This window comes from Hesperophylax consimilis, chromosome 22, assembly GCF_061612785.1.
Source record: "Hesperophylax consimilis isolate HC1 chromosome 22, BYU_Hcon_1.0, whole genome shotgun sequence".
Taxonomy (NCBI): domain Eukaryota; kingdom Metazoa; phylum Arthropoda; class Insecta; order Trichoptera; family Limnephilidae; genus Hesperophylax; species Hesperophylax consimilis.
In genome coordinates this window covers 17534524-17557302 of record NC_142857.1, presented here as the reverse complement: position 1 = coordinate 17557302, position 22779 = coordinate 17534524, and the positions used below count along the sequence as shown (strand labels likewise).

The 22779-nt window shown below is 37.9% G+C and overlaps 1 protein-coding gene across 1 annotated transcript in view; it reads left to right on the top strand.

Moving 5' to 3' along the window:
- Positions 1–18175, top strand: part of LOC149413165 (uncharacterized) — a 31102-nt gene extending 12927 nt beyond the window's left edge. The window contains exons 3-10 of the mRNA XM_089644895.1: positions 2234–2482; positions 2967–3306; positions 3565–4234; positions 4891–5066; positions 5992–6121; positions 7919–8535; positions 9898–9985; positions 11662–18175. Of these exons, the coding sequence (XP_089501021.1) occupies positions 2234–2482; positions 2967–3306; positions 3565–4234; positions 4891–5066; positions 5992–6121; positions 7919–8535; positions 9898–9985; positions 11662–12012 (2621 nt within the window). The 3' untranslated portion in view covers positions 12013–18175. The remainder of the gene's footprint in view (positions 1–2233; positions 2483–2966; positions 3307–3564; positions 4235–4890; positions 5067–5991; positions 6122–7918; positions 8536–9897; positions 9986–11661) is intronic.
- Positions 18176–22779: the final 4604 nt, after the last annotated feature.

The following is a 22779-nucleotide window of genomic DNA, read 5'->3' as shown; positions in this document are numbered from 1 at the left end:
GCAATTAAATGTCAAATTATAGCATTCTGGCATGATTTATTGGACTATATAGACAGAACAGATTATTCTCCACAATATGAAAACAAATCCTCGTGTGTCAACACTCTTAGATGTTTATAAAAACAAAAACATAAAATTTCATACAAAGACGTACCGTATCTTTTGAATGTGGTCCCGCCATTCACTCGGCGTCATAAATAAACCACTCTCGGTGTGTGTGTACTTAGGCCACTGTGTTTATAGACACAAGTGGGACACCATGATCACTTATCATTCTTAGTTATGAAAAGTTGTGAATGACAAACTAGTACTAACGCCATCCGTTGACAAAAATGTAAACTAAAGGACTAAAAGGCGCGAAGAGGCGCACTTGGTTATCGATCTTTTTTTATGAAATACAATTTTTTTTTTGAGAAATTCTTGTAGATGTCAGCATCGTGATAGTTCAACAAATGTCCAAGTGAGCAAGAAATACATTTATGACGAAAGAGAGCGGGAATATCGGCCGTCAAAGTTGCCGTATCAACTGTTGATACAGCCGCGTGTGAGTATAGACTTTTTGCCGTAACAACAGTTGATACGGCCGCGTGCAAAGAGTTAAGGAAACTAATTGAGATGAGTTATTCTTAAGATTAATTCAATTGGAAACATTTTCATTTTTTGTAAGTTTGTCTTTAAAGTATTTTTTCACAGTGTTTATTATTTGGATGTTATCATTAATGTTTCTAATTTCTTCAGGTAGTCGATCGAAAAAAATTCTTGCCCGGTAAGTGTAATAATTTTGTGCAAAGGAAGTGTTTAATTTTGGGCATGGAAAAATATATTTAAGTCGAGTACGGTTTTCAGTTAGAAATTGATAATTGTCTTTTTCTTTTATGATTTGAATTAATGCATTTTTAGTATAAAGATCTTTAAATGAAGGCACTTGAAATTCTTCGAATAATCGATCCGTTGGGTAATCGGAAGGTTTTCGTAATATTATTTTAATTATTAACCTTTGTACCACTTCTATTAGATGTTGAGTATAAAACCAACCAGTTAAGTTCCATTTACAATATTTTTATGGTTACAGGTTAAGAAGAAAGTAGATATTTAAAGTTATAAGTGAAAGAAAAAAATTATGAAAAGGGTAGATAAACAATAAAAAAGAATTGTTTTTTTTTTTTTTTTAATGATAAACTAATCTTTATAAGACAAGGTTTTTTTATGCATAACACAAAGGATAACAAATTATTATAAGCAATAAATTAGTCGCTTGAAATATCCATACAAATTGAAAATATCTCCCGAGTAAAAATAAATGCCGCCGTCTGGAATTGAACCTGCGCCTTCTGACGTCCGGTCAGGTGCTCCGAGACCACTGAGCTACGTCGGCTTATTTCAAATACGCCAAATAATTCAATATGTACTAGTGCTTCAATCAACAATTACTGCTTATTATATTTTTTCACATGTAATTGAACAATAATAACCTGACAATTGAACCTTTCTACCCAGGAACTGGAGTCGACAAATTTACCAACCTCGCCAAATGCTATGCAAAATTTATTTGGTATATTTCCTGCTGAATTGTCATACAATTTCAGCGAAATGCGTATGTCCGCGTGTGTGTGCGTGATTGCCACCAAAAGTAGAATGCATTGTCATTGACAACGAGTCTGTCTGCCGAGTTTCAGCTCAATCGGATGCCGGGAAGTGGGTTAATTTTCGCTTCCAAGATTTGCATTCATTCATTACCGAAAACATAAGTTTAATTCAAATGGATTTATTTATAAATAGAATAGATTTTTATGTGAACGGAGATTTAAATTAATTTATTTCTCCTTTATAAACATTACCTGAACCCCCATTGAGAATGACGACGAATCGCCACTGGCTATCTCCCATGTATCACCTTATTCCTTTGGCGACCTATCAACCTTTCCTGTAAGATCTAATTTTAAGGACAGGTTGTTTCGGAGAACTTGAACAATTCTTCAAATTTCAAAGTTAATTTTCAAGTTCTGTGAAAGATATTTTTAAGTTCTGTTTTTATTTCATTTCTGACAAGCAACTAGCCTATAATGATATAATAACAGAATTTGAATAGGACTTTCACAGAACCCGTAAATGAACGTTGAAATTTGATGAATTGTTCAAATTCTCCAAAACAACCCGTCCTTAGTGTAGGTCCACTGAATTTTTCACTCAGACTTGGTTTCACAATGATCCAATTAGAATGTTTTATTTTCAGTGCCATGCAAACAATGCGGCGAGAAGATGCAGTCGTGCGACATGGCCGCTCACCAGACGGATGCGTGTTCGCAGACAGCCGTGCAGTGCCCCCACTGCGAGCTGTCCCTAGGCCGGGCGCTCATGGGCGACCACGAGGTGTACTGCGGGGCGCGCACGGAGCGCTGCACCGACTGCGGAGAGCTCGTCATGGTCAAGTACAGGGCGCTGCACGAGGACTCCAACCACGGCTTCCTCAAGCTGGATGACGGTGAGCATCTTGCTTCCACAAGCAATGAGAGTGGAAGATACTCCCAGTATCGCCCTGGTGAAAGACCACCGTTCAGAATTGACATGTTGCTTGAAGTGGCTTTATCCATGTTTGGTGACCAGATCTGAATAGCCAGATACTTCTCAACCTTCCTTCACCCCATCTCCTTCCCTTCCTCAGTCCCTTTCAGCTTCACAAAATAGCCTAATTGGGGATGCCCTATCTCATAGTCAGTAGCAGTTGGAACAGTCAACTGTTTTATTCACGTCTGCGACCAGAGCCAAGGAGGTTATCGCTCTACCATGAAGGCTCTCGGCAATCTTATATTATCTTATTATTTTCTATTTAGTCGCATAGTTATGCATATAGTCACTTAGTTATGCATATTATTTTCTATTTGGTCACTTAGTTATGCATATTATTTTACATTTTCTTTTATTTGTTCATTCACTCAATATTAATCATTAAACTATATTGTTTTTAGAACCCGGTCCTCAGGCATCGTGGAAGGCCCCCGCCCGCCCCACTCCGGCGCTTAACTACCCCACATCCAGAATCAGCAACCCGCAGATCCGAGGCTATGAATACTTCGATAGCATGGCCCTCATCTCCCCCACGAGGACCTCTTCTAATCAGGGCCGGCAGCCCATCTCCTGGGCAGAGGTCGATCGGGACGAGGTCGGAAATCGCAAGGCGGACAATGCGTCCGCCGCGACTCACTTCACGGCGAAGCGCACAAATGACATGCCACAGCTGAATTCAGCAAGCGGGGATTTCGCTGCTGGTGATAGTCACAAGGAGTCTGTTAAGCAGGCTATTATAAGGTATCAACAGATTTTTTTCCTTATTTAGGACCCGACTCAAGTATTTCATCCACCTCCACTTTCATTTTAGAAGGCCCAGCCATAGCTTGAACATAGCCAGCTCGGTCTAGCATTTAGGTCCCGACTCAAGTTCATCTACTTATATAGGGCCCAGCCATAGTTTGAATACTGGTCTAGCATTTAGGATACGACTCATTGTTTTACCACACATTCTTTAGATTAGCTACTGTTATGTTAAATCATTTTTTCCTGTTTCAGGCCTTCAACCTCAAAGGGTGCTATAAAAAAATACCAAGCACCCCAACCTCCAAATGGCGGGAAAAAACAGAAAGAAGTTAAACCTAGAAGCCCTCCTGAAACAAAGCAGGACTCTTCGGCGAATTATAGCGTCATCAGCCCTCCCCCATTTACTCACATTCGAGACGTCCCAATGTACAGCGCGTTGCTACGCGAACAGAATCAAATACGCCAAAGGGAAGAACTAAATGCGTACAACATACAACACGGCATTCCACCCGTGATGAATCCCGCCCAGAAACTCGACAAACTGCGCAAAATGAGCGCACTCCAAAACTCAGAAATGGAAAATGGCGGCAAACACAATAAAAAGAATAAAAAACCTGCTGAAAATGCATCAAACCCGAGCGAATTCAGTTTCACGCCAATGACGCCCGAAGAATTGAATAAAAGACTGTTGAGCAGAAGCGATAGGAGCGATAATGTCACTAATGGATCAGCGAGGCGAGGAGGTGAAAATGGCGGTGCGGAGAATCATTACGAGACTATCGACTATTCTCCGACCCTTTGGGACAGTCCGTTGCAGGCCGGCACACCTGACGATGTTCCAATAGCGACTCGCCCGCAGCCAGTAGATAGGTTTATGGAAATTAAGAATGATCTTAGAAGTCTGAGAAAGGAGCTGAAAGAGGTATATGAACTAATAGTTTATCTACATAGAAAGTAAATTTAATTAAATCTCAAATAAATTGCGTCAAAATTCAAAATTGTTTAACCGCGTTGTTGTGAAATTTTCCAAGCTCTTTCTGTCTGCAATTAATAAAGTTTTTTTTTTTTTTTTTTTTTAAAAGAAAGACAAACATTCCCGGGTTACGAATAACCCAACAATGTTTGAAAATCTCCTACTACCACCACAGAAAGCCGAAAATGTTGCTTGTGTTGTGATGGAGGACTTAGCCAGCCGAGGAATCGAACACGCGACGCTCGGGTGAGACCCAAGCGCTATGCCCACTCAACCACTGACCGGTCATTGGTTGAGTGGGCATAGAGCATAGCACAGTTATTTCCAACATGAGGTATGGTGCTTTGAAATATCTATTCAACTGTAAAAAAACTTGACAAGCATCCATATTTGAAAATATAATTTCAAACTAGCCGTAGAGGTAGGTTTTTTGCTTCATTCACATCAATACATCTTCTAATAATGCTGTTCTGTTATTCTCACTCTTTACATGGCCCGACTTATTGATGATTCATGCAAAGCTAACTGTTCACAATGGAGTGCTGATACCAACCCTGATACTATAAACTGAAGTATGAATATTAGTAACTTTGTGTATTTTGCAGGTGTCCTCACCTCTGGAGGTGAGGAAGGCCCCAGGCCAAGGTGGTGCGGAGCCCCCCACTAACAGGCAGTCCGTGTTCAAGGGCTCCAGCAGAGGAGGCGCCACGCGTGGAGACAACCTGCAGCTCAACCTGCCCGTGCACAACCTGGGCAACGTTCCCAGAGATCAGAATACCAGGTATTGTGTGGTGGATTTGGTCACCTATTAGAAAAAATATTGTTGTGTAGTACTCTCTCACTAATCCACCATCCCAAAAACCGGACAAGTGTCCAATTAGTGAAACCAGCAGATTTTAGTGCATACCTACAAAATATGCTAAAAAATAAATCAGGTATTTCGTAAAAACAAACAAACACCGCTGTTGATCTTTTGTAAAATTTCCCTTTTTTTCTTTTTTAAAGTGAAGGTGTCATGTTTACGCTTGCGAGAAGAAGAAGAAGAAGAAAAAACACGCCAGAACGAAATAAACAGAAACGCATGCGAAAGTTGCTAGAATACACAGGATTAATTTAAATGGTTCGCATACACTAGAAACTAGTACACTAGACACTGAGTGTATACACTGGGTGTCTGAGTGTGTACACCGCTGTCCGTTCTTGTGTCTTGAGTCGCGTTGGTCACTGTGTGTATGGGCGCGTCGGAGTGTCGAGTTTTGACATCTCTCCATGTCTAACTGACTTTACAACAGTGAGTGTACGCGAGTGTAATGTAGACATCATCAAATATGGTTGGCGTGTGGACGGCTCATACTCTAGTGTCTTCATTTCTAGAGCAAGTGTCGAATGTCTAGTGTCGTAGAGTATAGTGAACTGTAAAATAACAATAATGATCCCTGGTGACTGGTAAAATGATCAGCGAGAGATATTGCAACTGAGTGTGTAAGTGTATAAGATAACCCAACCCGTCAGTGTACAAGTTTGGCTCCCGAGTCTAGGCACGAAGCGGCCTTCTGAATGTGACATTCGAATACTGGCAAATCATAGAGCTTGATTTTTTGCTTTTAACAACTTTCTCTTACTGAGAGAGTACCTTATGAAGTTTTAGGTACATAGGTTTATTAATTTTTTTTATTGTTAATTTATAATTTCTCTGTTGTTTGCAGAAACAAGCAATGGAACCTGCCCAGGAACGGGGCCGCCGCCCACAATACCAGGATGGGAGCCAACTTTGTAAAGCTGCCCTGCGAGTATTGCCAGCAACTGGTGCTGTCGGATCAGCTGTTAGACCATGAGGTATATTGGCACTTCCATCATTTCAGCTAAATCAGTATTTAAGACCTGCGTGGGTTTAGCCTTGTCTAGGCGGCTGTCGTGTATGTCATCCATGGGTGGCCATCCCCGTACACGGACGTTGCATAATTCGTGATCCATGAAGTTTCACTAAAACATGTGTGTTAAAATGTGCTGCGTGATGGGATAGATTGCATTGTAAAGATTACGATGTGCAAAGTTCCAACGAACATTTATTCAACTGTCCAAAATGCATGTTTTTTTCAATATGGATCCAATTTATGTCTATCATAATACGGGCTTGAGCTTAGTTTGATTGTACTTAATGATTTTGCACAAAACGGACAATGAATAAAAACTAATATGTTCAAGAAGTGCTAATTTAAATATGTGTTTTTTTTTTTTTTTTTTATATTTTACACTAGCAGTCGTGTACCCGACATTACTCGGAGACTTTTCTCAACGTTCTATAAATATAATATGAATGTATTATACATATATAAACTACCCGAAAGAAATTCTCCAAATCAGAGGTTCCCAAACTTATTTGCCCCGTAGACCACTTGCCAAATATTTTTTTTTCCGTAGACCCCCTGCCTGCCGAATATTGAGTTTTCCTAAAACTATTAACGTCCAATGTGATAATCATTTATTTTTTTAGTAAAATTATTCCCTTCCCTTGCCTGCTCAACAACCGGGTGGCGGTATAGTTGCTCTGTCTATACATTGTGCAGACAGGGGCACCCTTGTGAGGTATTACACCAAATGAAAATGAAGCAGGATAAGCAACGGGAATTTCTTTCTGTGGCTGGCCCTACAGAACTGCCCCTTAAGTTCTTTGTCAGTGCTTATTCCGGTCAGTTCTTCTTGTCACATGATATCCGATTCTTCAACGTTGCATTTCCTTAGCCAAAATGTCCTTAAACTTAGTTTTCAAGTCTGTGTGAAGTGCATTTAAATGTTGAACGTCATTATTATCTTGGACGTTTTTCAAAAACAAGTTGTGGAACTAGGAAAATTCGCGGCTTCCAATGTGCAATGTTCTGCTTGAATATATTAATTCTGACAAGAAAAGGAACTAGACTCTATTTATATACCTCAATTAACAACTTTACGAAATATCAAATAAGTAATTTCTCAGTCTATTATTTTTGTGTTAGGTCTATTGTGTCATTTACGGAACTCCTAAATGTTTACTTGAGGTAAATGGGGGTCCACTCGTATGTACCCCCATTTGAATCTTGTGGACCCCCAAATTTTTTTCTCGCTGACATAGACCCCCAGCATGCCGATATCGACCCCTGGGGGTCCATATAGACCACTTTGGGAACCTCTGCTCTAAATGATAGTGAACACCATATAAAATCCGTTGCGTAGTTTAGAAGAACTAGCGCACAAACAGACAGACGCAGATAGCGACTTTGTTTTATACTATGTATTTTCTAAATGTATCACTAAATGCAGGCAAAGTATTTTGAAGAATGCAAGTTTCAATGTATTTGTGCTTACCGATAGTGATTCAAATTTGTTTGAAATAGTTTGTAACATCCGCCCGCAGCCCCCTCTTACCCCACAGTGATCCTAAGATACAGTACCCCACTACAACTTCTGAACTTTACGCTTGAATGTGATAAGAACCATCTTTTATATGTATTTGCATTAACGATCACTTCATAGGTATTTTCTTTTAGGTAGGTACATTCCAATAATTTCCAAGAAACACGTCAATAAATTTATAATTTCATTAGAGAAAATATATTTTATGTTTAACATTATTTCATTGCTTATTTCGTTTTTCAGCAAAAATGTAAGAACACGGATAAGAAACAAATCACAGAACAGAAGGCCTTCTTGAGATTCCTGGCTAATGAGAACATAGTCAACGGAATGGAGAGCAATGCTTGGTCACGCGATCCCGCCCAAAGTGACTGGACTAACGCCCCCAACTCCGAAAACTCCCGAAGCGATGTTGCCATAACTCCCGAAAGTCCGGGATATAATACTGACAATTGGGGCTATCCTAAAGGCGAAGATTCCCATTGGGGAGGCAACCTCCGAGCCAAAGTAGACAATCCTTCAGCGAACTTCGCTAAAGTGGAAAACGTCAGGGACGTCGCCAGAATTAACAATCCCAGGTCTAATAATACCAGAGTGCCTAATTCCAGAACGGCCAATCTTGTAGCTGAGAATCCCAGGGCAGACGATGGCGGGATGGTTAATAATCCACGGCTGACTAATGAGTGGCCAGTCAATGACAGGTCACAACGAAAGTCTCCGGAGAGCGGCCGGGTCCAAGACGCTAGGACTAATAATTTGAGGGCACTACGACCAGACGAGAAAGTGGACAATTCGTGGGTCAATATGGCACAGCTGGAAGCCTATGAACGACACTCTCCAATAGCCCTAGAAGACTTAGGGTAAATATATATTTTTATTTGTGGAATAACTTAATGAGTAAAACCTCAAAATGTAATAAAAAATTTACAGTGAGAAAATGAAGACAATGTTGGTAGTTCTTATTCGAAGTATGATACAGTTAAATATGACCGAAGGAGATAGGGTCCCATTAACTCAGTTGGTAGAGCGGTGCTCCGGCAAGGCAAGGGTTCTGGGTTCAAGTCCTAGATGTGACCGTATCTTTTTCTGTTTTAATTTTTTGTTTAGGAATCGCTAATATTGTCTTCAATAATTAAAATATATTTTTTGTTTAAACTTTTCATCACAAATACATAAATACAAATAATAATGTATGTAAATTAAGCTTTGTAATAAATATCTTAACTCCTCTCATATTCTGTCAGACAGTCGGAGAATTTCCGCTTTGCAGTTAAATCCAAATAAATGTAACATTCCTGAACGCATCCGAAAACTAAAAACTGTTTTTGAAAAGTGATGAAATACGCTCTCATGTATTTTTTGAAATATAAATTTTTTTGACTTTACGTTTACTGTAACAAAAATTACTGATACCTAAAAATATATAAAAGCACACTTATTTTTATTAGACAAATATATTACAAACGTTATCGTCACCTCACTTTCTTGTCTCATAAGTTTTTTTTTTTCCAATCGCGGTCGGTACTTTTAGTCTTATAAAGTTGCACATACAAATTCTTCTGTGGTAACTTCATGATTAGTATATAAAGCGTGGTGTTTTCTCTTTCTAACACAGCTTTGATCATATTTCTCACCACAACAGTAAGGAAGACAACGATTTCTGTGAGACCATATGAGTTCCCAAAAGCGAACAAATTAGTCTGAAGAATTAACACTGCCGAGATGACCACCGATCTTGGTCAAACCTAATTTTGTGTCCGTAGAATTCTCAGAAATGGAATTGAAACCGAATGGTGATGAAATTTATTGGATAAATAACACCTCTCCCATGTTTGGTGACTAGCAGAGGTGCCCAGTTTCATGGGGTGAGGTTTTCTGAGGCGGCGGAAGCATCTGGCCACCTACTGCATTCCCAGGCCGGATCCAGAGAGACTGATTGAAGAAGGCCTTTTGACCTCTCTGGCAGGACTCTCATTGCAGTTGGAGGGGTCGATTCATACGTCTGTTGCTCCTGGACACGCTGACCCCCAAATTCCTACCCACCCCTCATACCTTTTTCCTTACCAGAACTTCCTCTCATTTCTTTCCTTAAAACGACCGTCCACACAGCATCCCCTTTTAGATCCACTCATTTCTAATTTCCCTCAGGACCTATGATGATAGGAGGAATTTGAAGATGACTCAGCGATATTTATTTTTGATGTTGAAATTAATTCTTTCAGAATGGACAATGGCGATCTGAGTGATGTCATGATACCCTGTGAATTCTGCAACATGATGGTTTCTGCCACTGATTTGGTTACCCACGAGGTTGGTATACATTTGCTTTATGTATCATGATACTAATTGAATTAATATTTCATTCAAACCAGTCACACATCTTTTAATGAATTGATTAATTTCTTCCGTAAAACCCATAACAAAACATGTATAATATTCTAAAAATCACACCTTGTGTAATATTGCAGCTTGGTGTTGTTTACATTGGAAATGTTGCCATAAACTACATACTAGTTCTGTGCGTGTACCATATGCTTATCGCTCGTGAGTATCCGCCACACTATTTTGCTAGTGTTCGTACATAACACAATACGTCGACAAAGAGTTTGACGTCAGTTGCACGCTGCCGACAGTGCTAGTAGCACGCTACACCAGTTGTATACGAATCTATTACTTGTTTGGCTGAAATGGTGTCCGAACATGATTTGAATGTTAAATTTGTTCTGGAGTATTTATAAATAACCACAATTTACTGGAATACGTAAGAAAGGAATTAGTGGAGAAAGTGTGATTGAGGTTGGAAAAAAAAGTTAATTTGACATCATTCTCGTGTGGTTTCTTGGCGGCGACGAATGCCCTACAATTAATATTTATTTCGTTGTATGGGTGAACCCAACATCTTCTTTTAGATTGTTTTTTATGCATATGTAGCGACGCTACGAGAATATTCTAGAACGTTCGCCAATGCAAAACGTATTGTAGCGGGAACGCTCTAGACACAATGCGAGCGTTCGGCGTTTCTACCTACAAGATCTGAATGTTCTCGACGCATCGGGCGGCTATATAATGAGACGCGCCCAGAAGTACTTAGTCAGTCATTAATTAGCAGTTTTACGAGTGAACAATAAGCTAGCGCTGCGACTGCTTGCTGCGTACTGAGGAGTCGGCTGCTATGGCCAGTTCCCCCCGCATCGCGCCCAGCTGTTACTACACCACACCTCTACAGGACCATCACTTACACCCGGCTCTGCACGGACTACAAATCATTATGGACTTCTCGGGATCACATCAGCGCCCTGGCCCCGGCTAACATTCCTGGCCAGCGCTGACCTCAGGCGTCTAGCGACCCTGCGACACCTTCGCCGGTCTGCGCCTAGGCCCCACGGCATCGTCGCCGGCCTGCATCTCCCGTACATCTGCCGATCAGGTCCATCGTACCTTCGGCTACCTCGTTCACACTGGAGTACCCGGAAGACTCCACGTCTTCACCAGTGCTGAACACATCCTCGAGTCCGGTCTCCACCAATGCGGTGTTGACTCACTGACTACCGCCTCGACCACTCTATTGCCGTTATCACCGTCTACACCTGGTGTCATCCTCATCGGTCCAGAGTCATCTCCTAACTGCGCAACTCTACTGACTCGAAATAAACGCTGTGACACAACAGAATTATCATCTTTCATTGTCTCCTTACCAGATACCTAAACATATAATAAAGATAGAGAAAAACAATGTTGTCTCCATCTCTAGAGTTACTTGACATTGAATTAGTTCGACGTGAAAAATCATGTTTAGTATAATTCGGGTAGAGCAGTGTACAGAAACCAGCAAAGGGTAGTATATCAGTATGCGACTTGTGTTTGCATCACAATCATGTAGCTTGTAAGTATCTCCGTGTAAGAAAGGCCTTATACTTCAACGAAACAGGCCTTATACTTGTCATTTATGAGTGTAATAAGTATTTTTTATTGATTTCTCTCTTCAGACCGGCTGCAACCCCCTCGCCACGAGCATCCTCCCCCCTAAAGACCGTCAGAACCGCAACGCCATCGACAACGTCCACGCTGCCCCGCCCAATACACCAGACGGCCACCCGGCACCACGTGTCAAGATCAACGCAGCCCGCACCCCTCGCCACCTCGCCCAGATGCAACCGAACCAGGATCGCCAGCGAATTGAGGAAGTCCGTCAGAACGTCATCGTCAATAGCCCCGAAGAAGCGATGGGACCATATAACTTCGACGAATTCGAGGTCAAACTGCCGTGTGAGTTCTGCATGTCACTCATTCCTGCCAGTGATTTAATGAACCATCAAGAGATATGCTTTGCTGATTGATTTAACACATGTAATGTGAAATTATTTGATATGACTTTGAGGTTAAATTGTCGTTTGAGTTCCGCATGTCGCTCATTCCCGTCAGTGACCTAATGAACCACCAAGAAATATGATTATCCGTTTGATATAATATAAGTAATGTGTAATGACTATCACAACTTTAAGGTCAAGAGTTCTGCGTGTCACTTATTCCCGCCAGTGACCCAATGAATTGCCGATGTTTCGCCGATTTATTTAATGACAATTAATGTATGTTTATTTTGAAGTGACATTTGTTTCCATTATTTTTATTTTTATCAAGTTTTGCTCTCTTATTGAATGAGTACAAATGATTGTTTTGATTTCAATCGAGTGAAAATTTTTTAAGTGTGACTTTCGCATTTGAATGCCCTTAAATTGAGTTTGAAATGCTTTCACAATGTATTTTGTAGACAGTCGACTGATTTGGAGAATTCAGTTTTCATTATGAATGATTCACTGTGACTCTCAGATTAAGACTAAACATTTTTTTTTATGTAGGCCTATTGTAAAATCTCTAACAGCCAAGATGGCCGCCAATTTTGGTCAAACATAATTTCCCACGTGGTAAATGTTTGTTTCTTTACTCATTCACAATTCAGCATATGTGAATCACTCTGCAAGTGTTGTCGAAACTATTGCAATGATTTGAGTGATATTTTAGTGTGGAGTAATTACTGAATTTAGTGTTTTTATTAGTAGAAAACGGAATTTGTATGACTGTTTATGACACTCAAACAAGATTCCCATACGTCTGCTGCTAAACGTACTGTTTGCTGTTTGGTCTGGGTGGAGAGGGTAACGATCATATCTTAAAATCAACAAAAACTGACTACATATGTGGCTATCGCATACGGGAACCATTTACTGCTAAACCCGCGCGTGAATGTCTCATGTGATGAAATTGTGTTGAAACAGCCAGCGTTGTAAAGGTTAAAAGAAAGATAGCATGAATACAATTATTTTTATCTTATCATTTTCCTTTTGCAGCCGTTACCAAGCTGTATTGCATATTTAAAAAAGATTTAGCTTAATTTATTATGAAAATGTATTCTGACTGTTACTTATAAAGAAAATTGATGGAAAAATGGGACTGTGGTTTGGGAGAAGCGAAACTGACTAGATATTAGGATAAAATAATTGTTATTGTGTGTATGTACTTTACGTTCAATCATTATTTCTGATGCCAAGCATCAATTATTATTGGTTTTACTAAATAACCATCCGGAATAGATGATATAGTATACGCGTCCGTTAGAATATTTGTTTAAAAAAATAATAATAATTAACCGTTCAAGAACAACTTTAGTTTTTCCTTTCCAATTTTGCTTTCCATCGCTTACGAATTATATTCTGATAATTTCAATTTTTATAACCGACTTTTGTTGCTGGATAGTGTGTATTTTTAATAACTGTGTTTTTATTGATATAAATATTCTTGATTCGACATTATTTAATTTGTATTGTAAATAATTATTACTAAGTGAAATGCTAACTCTATGAATAATGGTAGTAAAGATATTTAATACATATTGCCTTTCGCATTGTTGAATTTAAAATTTTCCATGTAGAATTTTTGCCACTGCATCTGTAAGCTAATGTGATTTTTTAAATCATTTAAACATATCATATTGTGTTGCCTACGTATATGTATATATATTTTTTTTTTTAATACGCCTTTCAACAAAGTTTTAGTTTTTTTACCTCCCTAATGAAGCGAATAACAACATAATACAGGGTATTTCGCCACCTCTGGGTAAACTGTTGAATAATTACTCGTCATTTAACTTTAATCATTGGATTAACATAGAACTAAAACAGTCATTTTCTTGATGGGTAAGCATGCGTTACTCAGCGATGGTGAAACATATTAGTGCTACTCGACGAGTAGCACTAATCGGCCGTTAACTCAGGAGTGGTGTAATACCACCACAAGCTTTCTTTAACTCGACAGATTTGGTAAAGAATTGAATGTCACAAGAAATTCTGTTTATATAATAATTGTATTAATGCTAAGAGGGAATGACTGAAATTTTTTTCTTTTTGTTTTTTTTTTTATAGTTAAATGATAAATAATCGGGTTAAAAATGATAATCAATTAATTAAAATCACTTGTTAGATTTTTTACAGTTGCGTGTAGTGATTTTTTTTTCTTTAATGTAGAACAGTTATTTGATGTGTTCAGCTATTCTATTTTAATTCAAATAATTTATCTGTGAATTAAAATCATTTTTAAATACATCTGTGCATTTGAATTTCACTTTTATTTTCGTGAGTGAAACTAACCCACTTCCCGACATCTGATTGAGCTGAAACTCGGCAGATATACTCATTATCGATGACAATGCATTCTATCAAATTTTGATCGCAATCACGCATACGCATGCGGAATTCCAGCAGTTAATATATGAAATAAATGTCGGTCTTATCTAATCGGGATTTGGCTCGGTTAGTAGAGTTGTCGACTCCAGTTTCTGGGTAGGATGGTTCAATGCTCAGTCAAACTCAAAAAGATGTTTGAAAATAGATGTATTATAGTTAAAAAAAACTTTGTTGGGTTGATTTAAAAAAATATATATATTTTAAGAAATAAAATTACTGCACGCAACTGATATTTGGCACTTCTTGATAAAACTATCATCATTTTTCTAAAAACCTCGGTAAAACACGGTAGAAATTGTTTAGATTTGCTTTTTCATTTAGTTTTTATCTTAAATTAATGCTTTTGTTGTGTCAGAAAATTTTCACGGCAATTTAATAAAAGTAAGAACACAGTTTCTAAAAACCATAACCATTTTTGTGAGGAAATAAACCTTACAGAAAACTGCCAACGTATCCTTCTATAAGAGATGTTTATCACTAAGTTATATGTGTTCATTTGATAACCTATGTTTAACGTTAAATCTTGTGATTATTTAATCTATTCAGTCAGGTTTATTTGTGTTAAAAAAATACTGATAATAAGATTATTTTGGGTAAATCATAGACATCCATGTCAATAGACTTGCCCTTTGAAATCTGGGTATCATTTCGACGACCTGAAGGCAAACCACATGACCATATTTTTGGCACCAGGTGGGTTCTAGAATGCTTTGAATTAACTCTGACATCAGTCGTATATTGAGCGTCGAAGAGCACATATTGAAATAACCAGATAGTAAAGTTTCTCTAAGTAAGTCAAAGGTTTGCAGAGCTGTCCATTGTGGGAATTGTGGGACTTGGGAAAGTTCCTTCTTAAAAGAATAGCCTGGCCTAACGACACTAAAATTGAGTGAGGTGGGTCAGTTATATAACACATTTGTAAAAGTGTCTTAACTAAATATTGCAACAAAATATTAAATTTTGGAAACAAACCTGAACTTTTGTTTAAACAATTTGGGATATTTTTACGCAGCCAGCAATTTGCGCGCTATTGTAAAAAGGACTAGTAATTCGTAAGCAGATTTTATTTTCAAAGACCGAATGGTTATATTACAATGCGAGTTGCCTGTATACTGCAGATTCATTTATTGACATTCACCGAAAGTGGGACGGTCACGCGACCTCCCGTACTCCGCGCAAGATGGTTTGTTCGCCTTTCCCTGATTGGTTCTTCTATTCATTTTGAATCTCCATCCCGAAAATTATCCATTATCGTGTTATTAGGCCTTAAATCACAAGAGTTCGCGCTGCTTCCAAATGTCGGGAGCCAGTGGGAATGACCCATCCTCACAACATAACCAAATGGGGAGGGAAAGGAGATTGGAAAGAGGAAAGTGGGAAAGTAACAAGCGTGATTCTGACACTATCTACCTACCGCTCTGGTGACTGACTACTAACTCTATGCTCATCAGTCAGAAACTGTACTGATATGGGCAGCACGAGAATTAGTCTCGTTTTTTAACTTATTATTTTGTAAAAAATTTTCCACAATCTCTCATTTAATCCGGCCTCCCTAACATCTGCATTGACATTTCCCTTCCGACAGCTCCTTCCTTAACCCGCCTCACAACCAGTAACGGCTTATACTCGCATAAATGTGTGTTGCGCTAAAAATATTGCCAGCCTATCCCTCGTCCATAAGTCAGGTCAGGTAAAGGATACTAGCAACTAACAATTTTGAAGCTTATTCCGCTGCTGGGATTATCAGCATGCAAACTGTGAACTAAAGTGGCGCCATCTCGGCGAAGAGTTTAAGAGGCATTGATTTGAAAATTTATCAACAAAACTTTGGAAGAAATTTGTCTTTCATTGTAAAAAAAACAACTTTCATTGTATAAACATTATTATAAAACAATGCTAGATTATTATGTATAGAGATTTCATGCCTTCGCTCATGTTAGAGCTATGTTTCATTTATTTTTCTATTGTTTATTTCAATATTTTACCATTGTTATAATTTAATGTTTTCTTTTATTCCAGTAATATTAAGAATATTTTATATTATTATTATTATTATAATCAAGGTCTACTTAAAATAATTTAACCATAAGATGACAAATTCATATTCAATAGATTTGAACAATAATATTGTCCAGGAGACGTGTATGATAATTATTGTTTGTTAAATTAATAATTGATGTTATTTTAAAACTGCAGTAGAATGTCAATAATATTTATCAATTTTTGACATTAAAATAAGCCTTTGGTTTTATAATATTCAAAATAATAAATTACAATATTCAGTCAAGTTAAATTTTTCTGTAATTCATATTACATCATACATTATCAGGTCTGTTTTAACAAAAAGGGGTTTTTTTAATGTGCATTACAAATTATTGTGTAGCATTTACTCTAAACATCAGTGAATAATACATATCGACTGCGGTTTGGTAAAACCTTTCAAGCCACAAAATGAAAACTTTACAGGATACGATAAAAAAAGATTGTTTACAAATTCATAAAACTAATTTAAAATCTTGGATATTTTCATGAAAGTGAAAAAATTGCAATTCTGTTTATTAGAGATTTGAGGATAGAGTAATTTCACTAACAATTTTCTCAAAATAACCTAAAAAAATTGTATGCCTAAATTTCGTTTTTAGTGTTAAAACAACCAGTTCCTGCAAAAGTGAGAAGATTTTTTTTCCCGCCGACAAACAGTTCATGCGCTGCTGGCATTGGAATTTCGCCCTAGCTGGAATTTTTTGATAAGCAATTTAAACCTGTATGCCATGAGGAAGTGCATAAAAAATTTAACAGTATTGCTTGCACTTGAAACACTTTAGAGTTCATTTTTGATTTCCCTCAAAAAGGGTCTGGAGTTCCACAGGTTAATCAGCAAAAATTATTTTACCATGTTGTGTTGTACTTTGAAGACTATTCTACATGTAAACACTGTAAAGTAACATTCCCAAAATGTGGCTTGAAGGGTTTTACCAAAACACAGTTGACATACATTTTCCCAATATACCAAATTTTTGTCTGAATGCTATATTGAGTTCATTAGAATTGGGTTTATTAGCTTGGTTGGGTATTATGATGATTGGCATTGGGTTCAATAGAATTGGGGTTATTAGCTTGGGTATTATGATGATTGGCATTGGATTCATTAGAGTTGGGGTTATTAGATTATATTATAATGATTGGGATTGGATTCGTTAGATTTGGGTTTATTAGCTTGGGTATTATGATGATTGGCATTGGGTTAATTAGATTTGGGGTTATTAGTTTGGATATTATAATTGGCATTGGATTAACTAGAATTGGGGTTGGCATTGCGTTCAGACTAATAGTCTAAATATTATGTTGATTTGCCTTTAATGCAATAGAATTGGTGTTATAAAGTTAGATATTGTTCGACATTGAGCATATTAAAATTGGAGTCATTAGCCTAAATATTATGATTGATAGTGGGTTCACTAGATTTTATATTATTGAGGTCTTTGCCATTCGTTGGATTGTAGTAATTGATTGACAGTGAGATTATTGACATTCATTGGAGGGTGATTCAGTGATTTTATTTGCACTCTGGTGATCGACATTCTACTGTAAGACACTATTATTAAATGATTTTCGTGAAAGTTTCTTTAGAATATGTTTAATTTTAATTCTAGGTGATTCATCGTACTATATTATTATACTTGAAAGCACTCTTGATTACATCAACTTTAACTTTGTGTATTTCTATATAGTTGTGGATATTATTATGTGCATTTTTTTTAACTACCCCAATAAAACTTTGTGTTTCTAAAAAAAAACAACAATGTCTTGTCATTAATCTAACTGCTTAATTTGTGCTGATATCTTATATAATTTGGGTAGCAGAGCATTGTGGTTACTTGCGGGCTCAATAGGTCTACGACCTATTATCAGACCTGACTGCTCACTAACATACACCACCACCTGGCGGAGGATCTGGCATCGGGATGTACTCCAAGTCTTACGAGGGTTAACAAAGCTAGCGGGCCTGGTGGAATACCTGGCCTGGTATTGCAGAGGTGCGCTGCAGAAATAGCTCCAATTTTGACGAAGCTTTTTCAAATGTCCCTGATGTCTGTTTCTGTATCCTCAGGTTGGAGAAAAGACATTCATCCTATTTCAGAGAACGGTGACCGCTCCAACCCGGCAAACTACCGCCCCATAACGATCAGATCTGTTCTATCCAAGGTGATGGAACGTGTGATCAATGTCAAACTGCTCACATACCTCAAGAAGAACAAAATTATTAATGACCGTTAATACGGATTCCAGCGGAACTGCTCGTGCGGTGATCTTCTCGCGTATGTGAGGCATCTTTGGAGGCAGTGCCTGGAACGTTACTGTGAGACCGAAATGGTTGCACTGGACATTTCCAAGGCCCTTGACCGGGTTTGGCACAAAGGACTTTTCAAAAAACTGCCTTCCCGCATCCTTGTATATGTGGATTTCCGACTTTTTGAGGGAGAGGTTGATTCAGACGGTTGCTGATGCTTTAACCTCTTCCTGACATTCAATAAATGCTGGTGTCCCACAGGGATCGGTTCTGTTTCCGACTTTGTTGTTGTTGCACATCAACGACCTTTTGTTGTATGCACCAATTCATTGTTACGCGAATGGCAGTACAGTCCATGAAGTAGATGTACCATCCACGCCCATGATTCCTTTTTGTTTGACAAGACTACGTTTTGTCATAGACTATAGACTATAGAGCAACGCACGCCAATGTGTTCGACTCAACACTGGTTGCAATACCTATGTAAGTATAACTTTTTAATAATGAATTTTGCTACAAGAATATAAAAGGGAAAAATTATTAAGGTAATTAGTAGAATTCAAAATTAAAACGCAGATAATACAAAAAATATTTTTAATCAGTCTTTCGTAATTTGTCATTTTCGTAAATCTACATCAGGGGCCGTTCAAGTATTACGTAAGCAGATTTATTACAATTATTTACCCCCTCTTCCCCCTTGTCACCAAAAGTAAGCAAAGCTCTTACCCCCCCCCCCCCACCCATGCTTACGTAAAAATTGGTACCTATATGCATTTTTCTGTTAATGTATTCTGTTTTTTTATTGATTCATAAGCAGCACTTATAAAATAGACTTAGGATAGAGGACTTTAATGCACATAATATTCATTTAAACAAACATTATTGACACAATGGGAATCTACGAATATGTATTCGGTTTTCAAACATAGACAATGTGTGGGTTGCCAATGTGTAAAAAAAAAAAACTACTGCTGAGCAGTGCTGACGTAATCACTATCTCGACCCCCCCCCCACCCCCTCATGTCATCAAAAATAAGCAAAGCAAAGACCCCCCTGCCCCCCTATAGTGCTTACATAATACTTGAACGGTACCTCATCACCAGTCACTGTTCTTCCACTATAATAAAAGTCCCTATTTTGTCTACAGCCCAACATTTCTACAAACACTTCCCTCCGCTTTTCCCTTCTTTCAATTTTGTTATCTTACCCCCGAAATCTTCATTTTTACCCCATTTTTTTAACAATCCCCCATATAAAAATCTCTTGGAAATGTAAGTATGTATCCGGAAACTCATAGTACAAGCGAAAACTTTTATTTTTTCCGATCAACAAACAATTCCGAACATCGAACAAAAGGGTTAGGATAGAGGACTTTAATGCACATAATATTCATTTAAACAAACATTATTGACACAATGGGAATCTACGAATATGTATTCGGTTTTCAAACATAGACAGTAGTTAAAAGATTTTTGGAGCCCGGGTTAGCTCCGACGCATTAAGATATTAAGGTCCGTCTATACACAGCGACTTGCATACGAAAATAGTTCGTCCAAAAATTTGCGCAAAAACACGGTACGTTGTACGGCGTCCATTCAACAGCGTCTTTCGTAAAACTGTTTGTGGAAACGTTTGCGCAAAAAACTGTGCAGGGTCCATACAACGGCGACATGATGTGTCCGCAAACAATTTGTGCAAATGTTTTCGCAAACACTACAGTTTGCTGGGCCTGTCATCCGCTAAGTTTGTGCAGTTAAGCTTGTGCCTCCCCACCCCGATTACCAGATTACATGTGCAAGCCGGTTGGTGTGAACCTGTCGCAATCATTTGAGATGTATGCAAGTCATTTAAATATACAGCTTAACCGTCTTAACGTACATGCTTACTTGTGTAAATAAATTTGAGCGTGTAGACGGAGCTTAAAACAGCTGATATTAACACCCTAGCGACCGATTCACACAAAAACAAAAGCTCAAATCAAAAATGTTATAGAACAAAATCGATTCCAAATGTGATCTAGATTCACAAGATTCCCGCTTGTAGTAGGAGTTTCCAGACACCGTGTATATATTTCATAAAAATAAACAATTATTATTTGTTTATTATGTTTAGAAAAATGCAAAATGTTCATTAATTACTATGCACTTATTGCCTACACTTTTAAAGATCTTGTAAACAACCAAGAAGCAAATTGTTTGATCTTGTGAACAGCTTTCTGCTTTGTCTCCTTACTGAACTGTATTGTTTACAACCGGTTTACAGGTTAATCTAGTTCAAAATCCATCTGACAACAAGCCTGTGGAAGGCATTCGACTATAAAACGTACGTTATGTATAGTCTTTCTAAAGGCCCTCGTAATTTATAATAATAATAATAATATTGGACAATTTGTATAGCGCCGCTTTTGTGAGATATCACCTCAGGGGCATATCCTCCTAATAATCATATAGAAAATATCACTAGGGAACGGAAATTATACGTGCAAATTATTCATCACATATTTCGGCAATATTTCAGGTGATTTTACAATAATTACAATAATTAGGCATAAAAAATGTTGCTTCCAACAAATTAATTCTCGCCGACAACAGACAGAGATTATCGTCAGAAAACATTGAAAAACCTATTAGGACAGCTTACATTAAATCTTCCTTCTAGCGGATTCACAATGATTTGTTATGACATTTTATCTTTTTCAAGCATGTTTTATGTATTAATTAGTTTAATAATATTTTTCTAAAATTCATTCAATGACAGTTCGTCCAAATACCCTTCTAACAGAAATATAAAACCATCGTGTCCAAAAATTTCAATAGACCATAAACTGCCAATAAAAACCAACCATTTGAATTTATTTTCACTGGACTAGCTGTTACAAAATAATACCATTGTATGGTGTTTAAAAATGTTCTTCCATATCAGAGGTTCCCAAACTTTTTTGCCCCGTAGACCACTTGCCATTTTTTTCCGTAGACCCCCTGCCTGCCGAATATTGAATTTTCCTAAAACTATTAACGTCCCATGTGATAATAATTTATTTTTTTAGTAAAAACATTCCCTTCCCTTGCCTGCCCAACAACCGGTTGGCGGTATAGTTGCTCTGTCTTTACATTGTGCAGACAGGGACACCCTTGTGAAGTATTACACCAAATGAAAATGAAGCAGGATAATCAACGGGAATTTTTTACTAAAAAAATGTAGCTAGCCCTACAGAACTGCCCCTTAAGTTCTTTGTCAGTGCTTATTCCGGTCAGTTCTTCTTGTCACATGATATCCGATTCTTCAACGTTGCATTTCCATAGTCAAAATGTCGTCAAACTTAGTTTTGAAGTCTGTGTGAAGTATATCTAAATGTTAAACGTCATTATTACCCTGGACGTTTTTCAAAAATAAGTTGGGGAACTAGGAAAATTCGCGGCTTCCAATGTGCAATGTTTTGCTTGAATATATTAATTCTGACGAGAAAAGGGACGTAGACTCTATTTATATACCTCAATTAACAACTTTACGAAATATAAAAATACAAATATCAAATAAGTAATTTCTCAGTCTATTATATTTGTGTTAGGTCTGTTGTGTCATTTACGGAACTCTTAAATGTTGACTTGAGGTAAATGGGGGTCCGCCAGTGTGTACTCCCATTTGAGTCTCGTGGATCCCCAAATTTTTTTCTCGCTGACATAGACCCCCAGCAAGCCGATATCGACCCCTGGGAGTTCATATAGACCACTTTGGGAACCTCTGTTCTATATTATGTTTAAATTAAATTAAAAGCAGCACATGTAATAGTCCTGGGGACACCTGGGCACTGAGATTTGAAGTTTGGGACAGTTGGAAAGCTTTGCACAGCGACAGCTCGATCTGTACTGTCGAGTTTCTAAATATTTCCTATAGGTCGGCTCCAATTGTTCGGACGTACCGTAATACTTCTTCGAATGGTGCTTTGGCTTTCCGTACTTGTTTAGAATATAAGGCGAAGATTCTCCTTTAGGGTAGTATACTTCTGGTCTTGCGAGATCATTTTCTTGTGGAGTGCTGATTTGTGTGGAAGCTTCGTTTTGTTCGGTCGTTTCGGG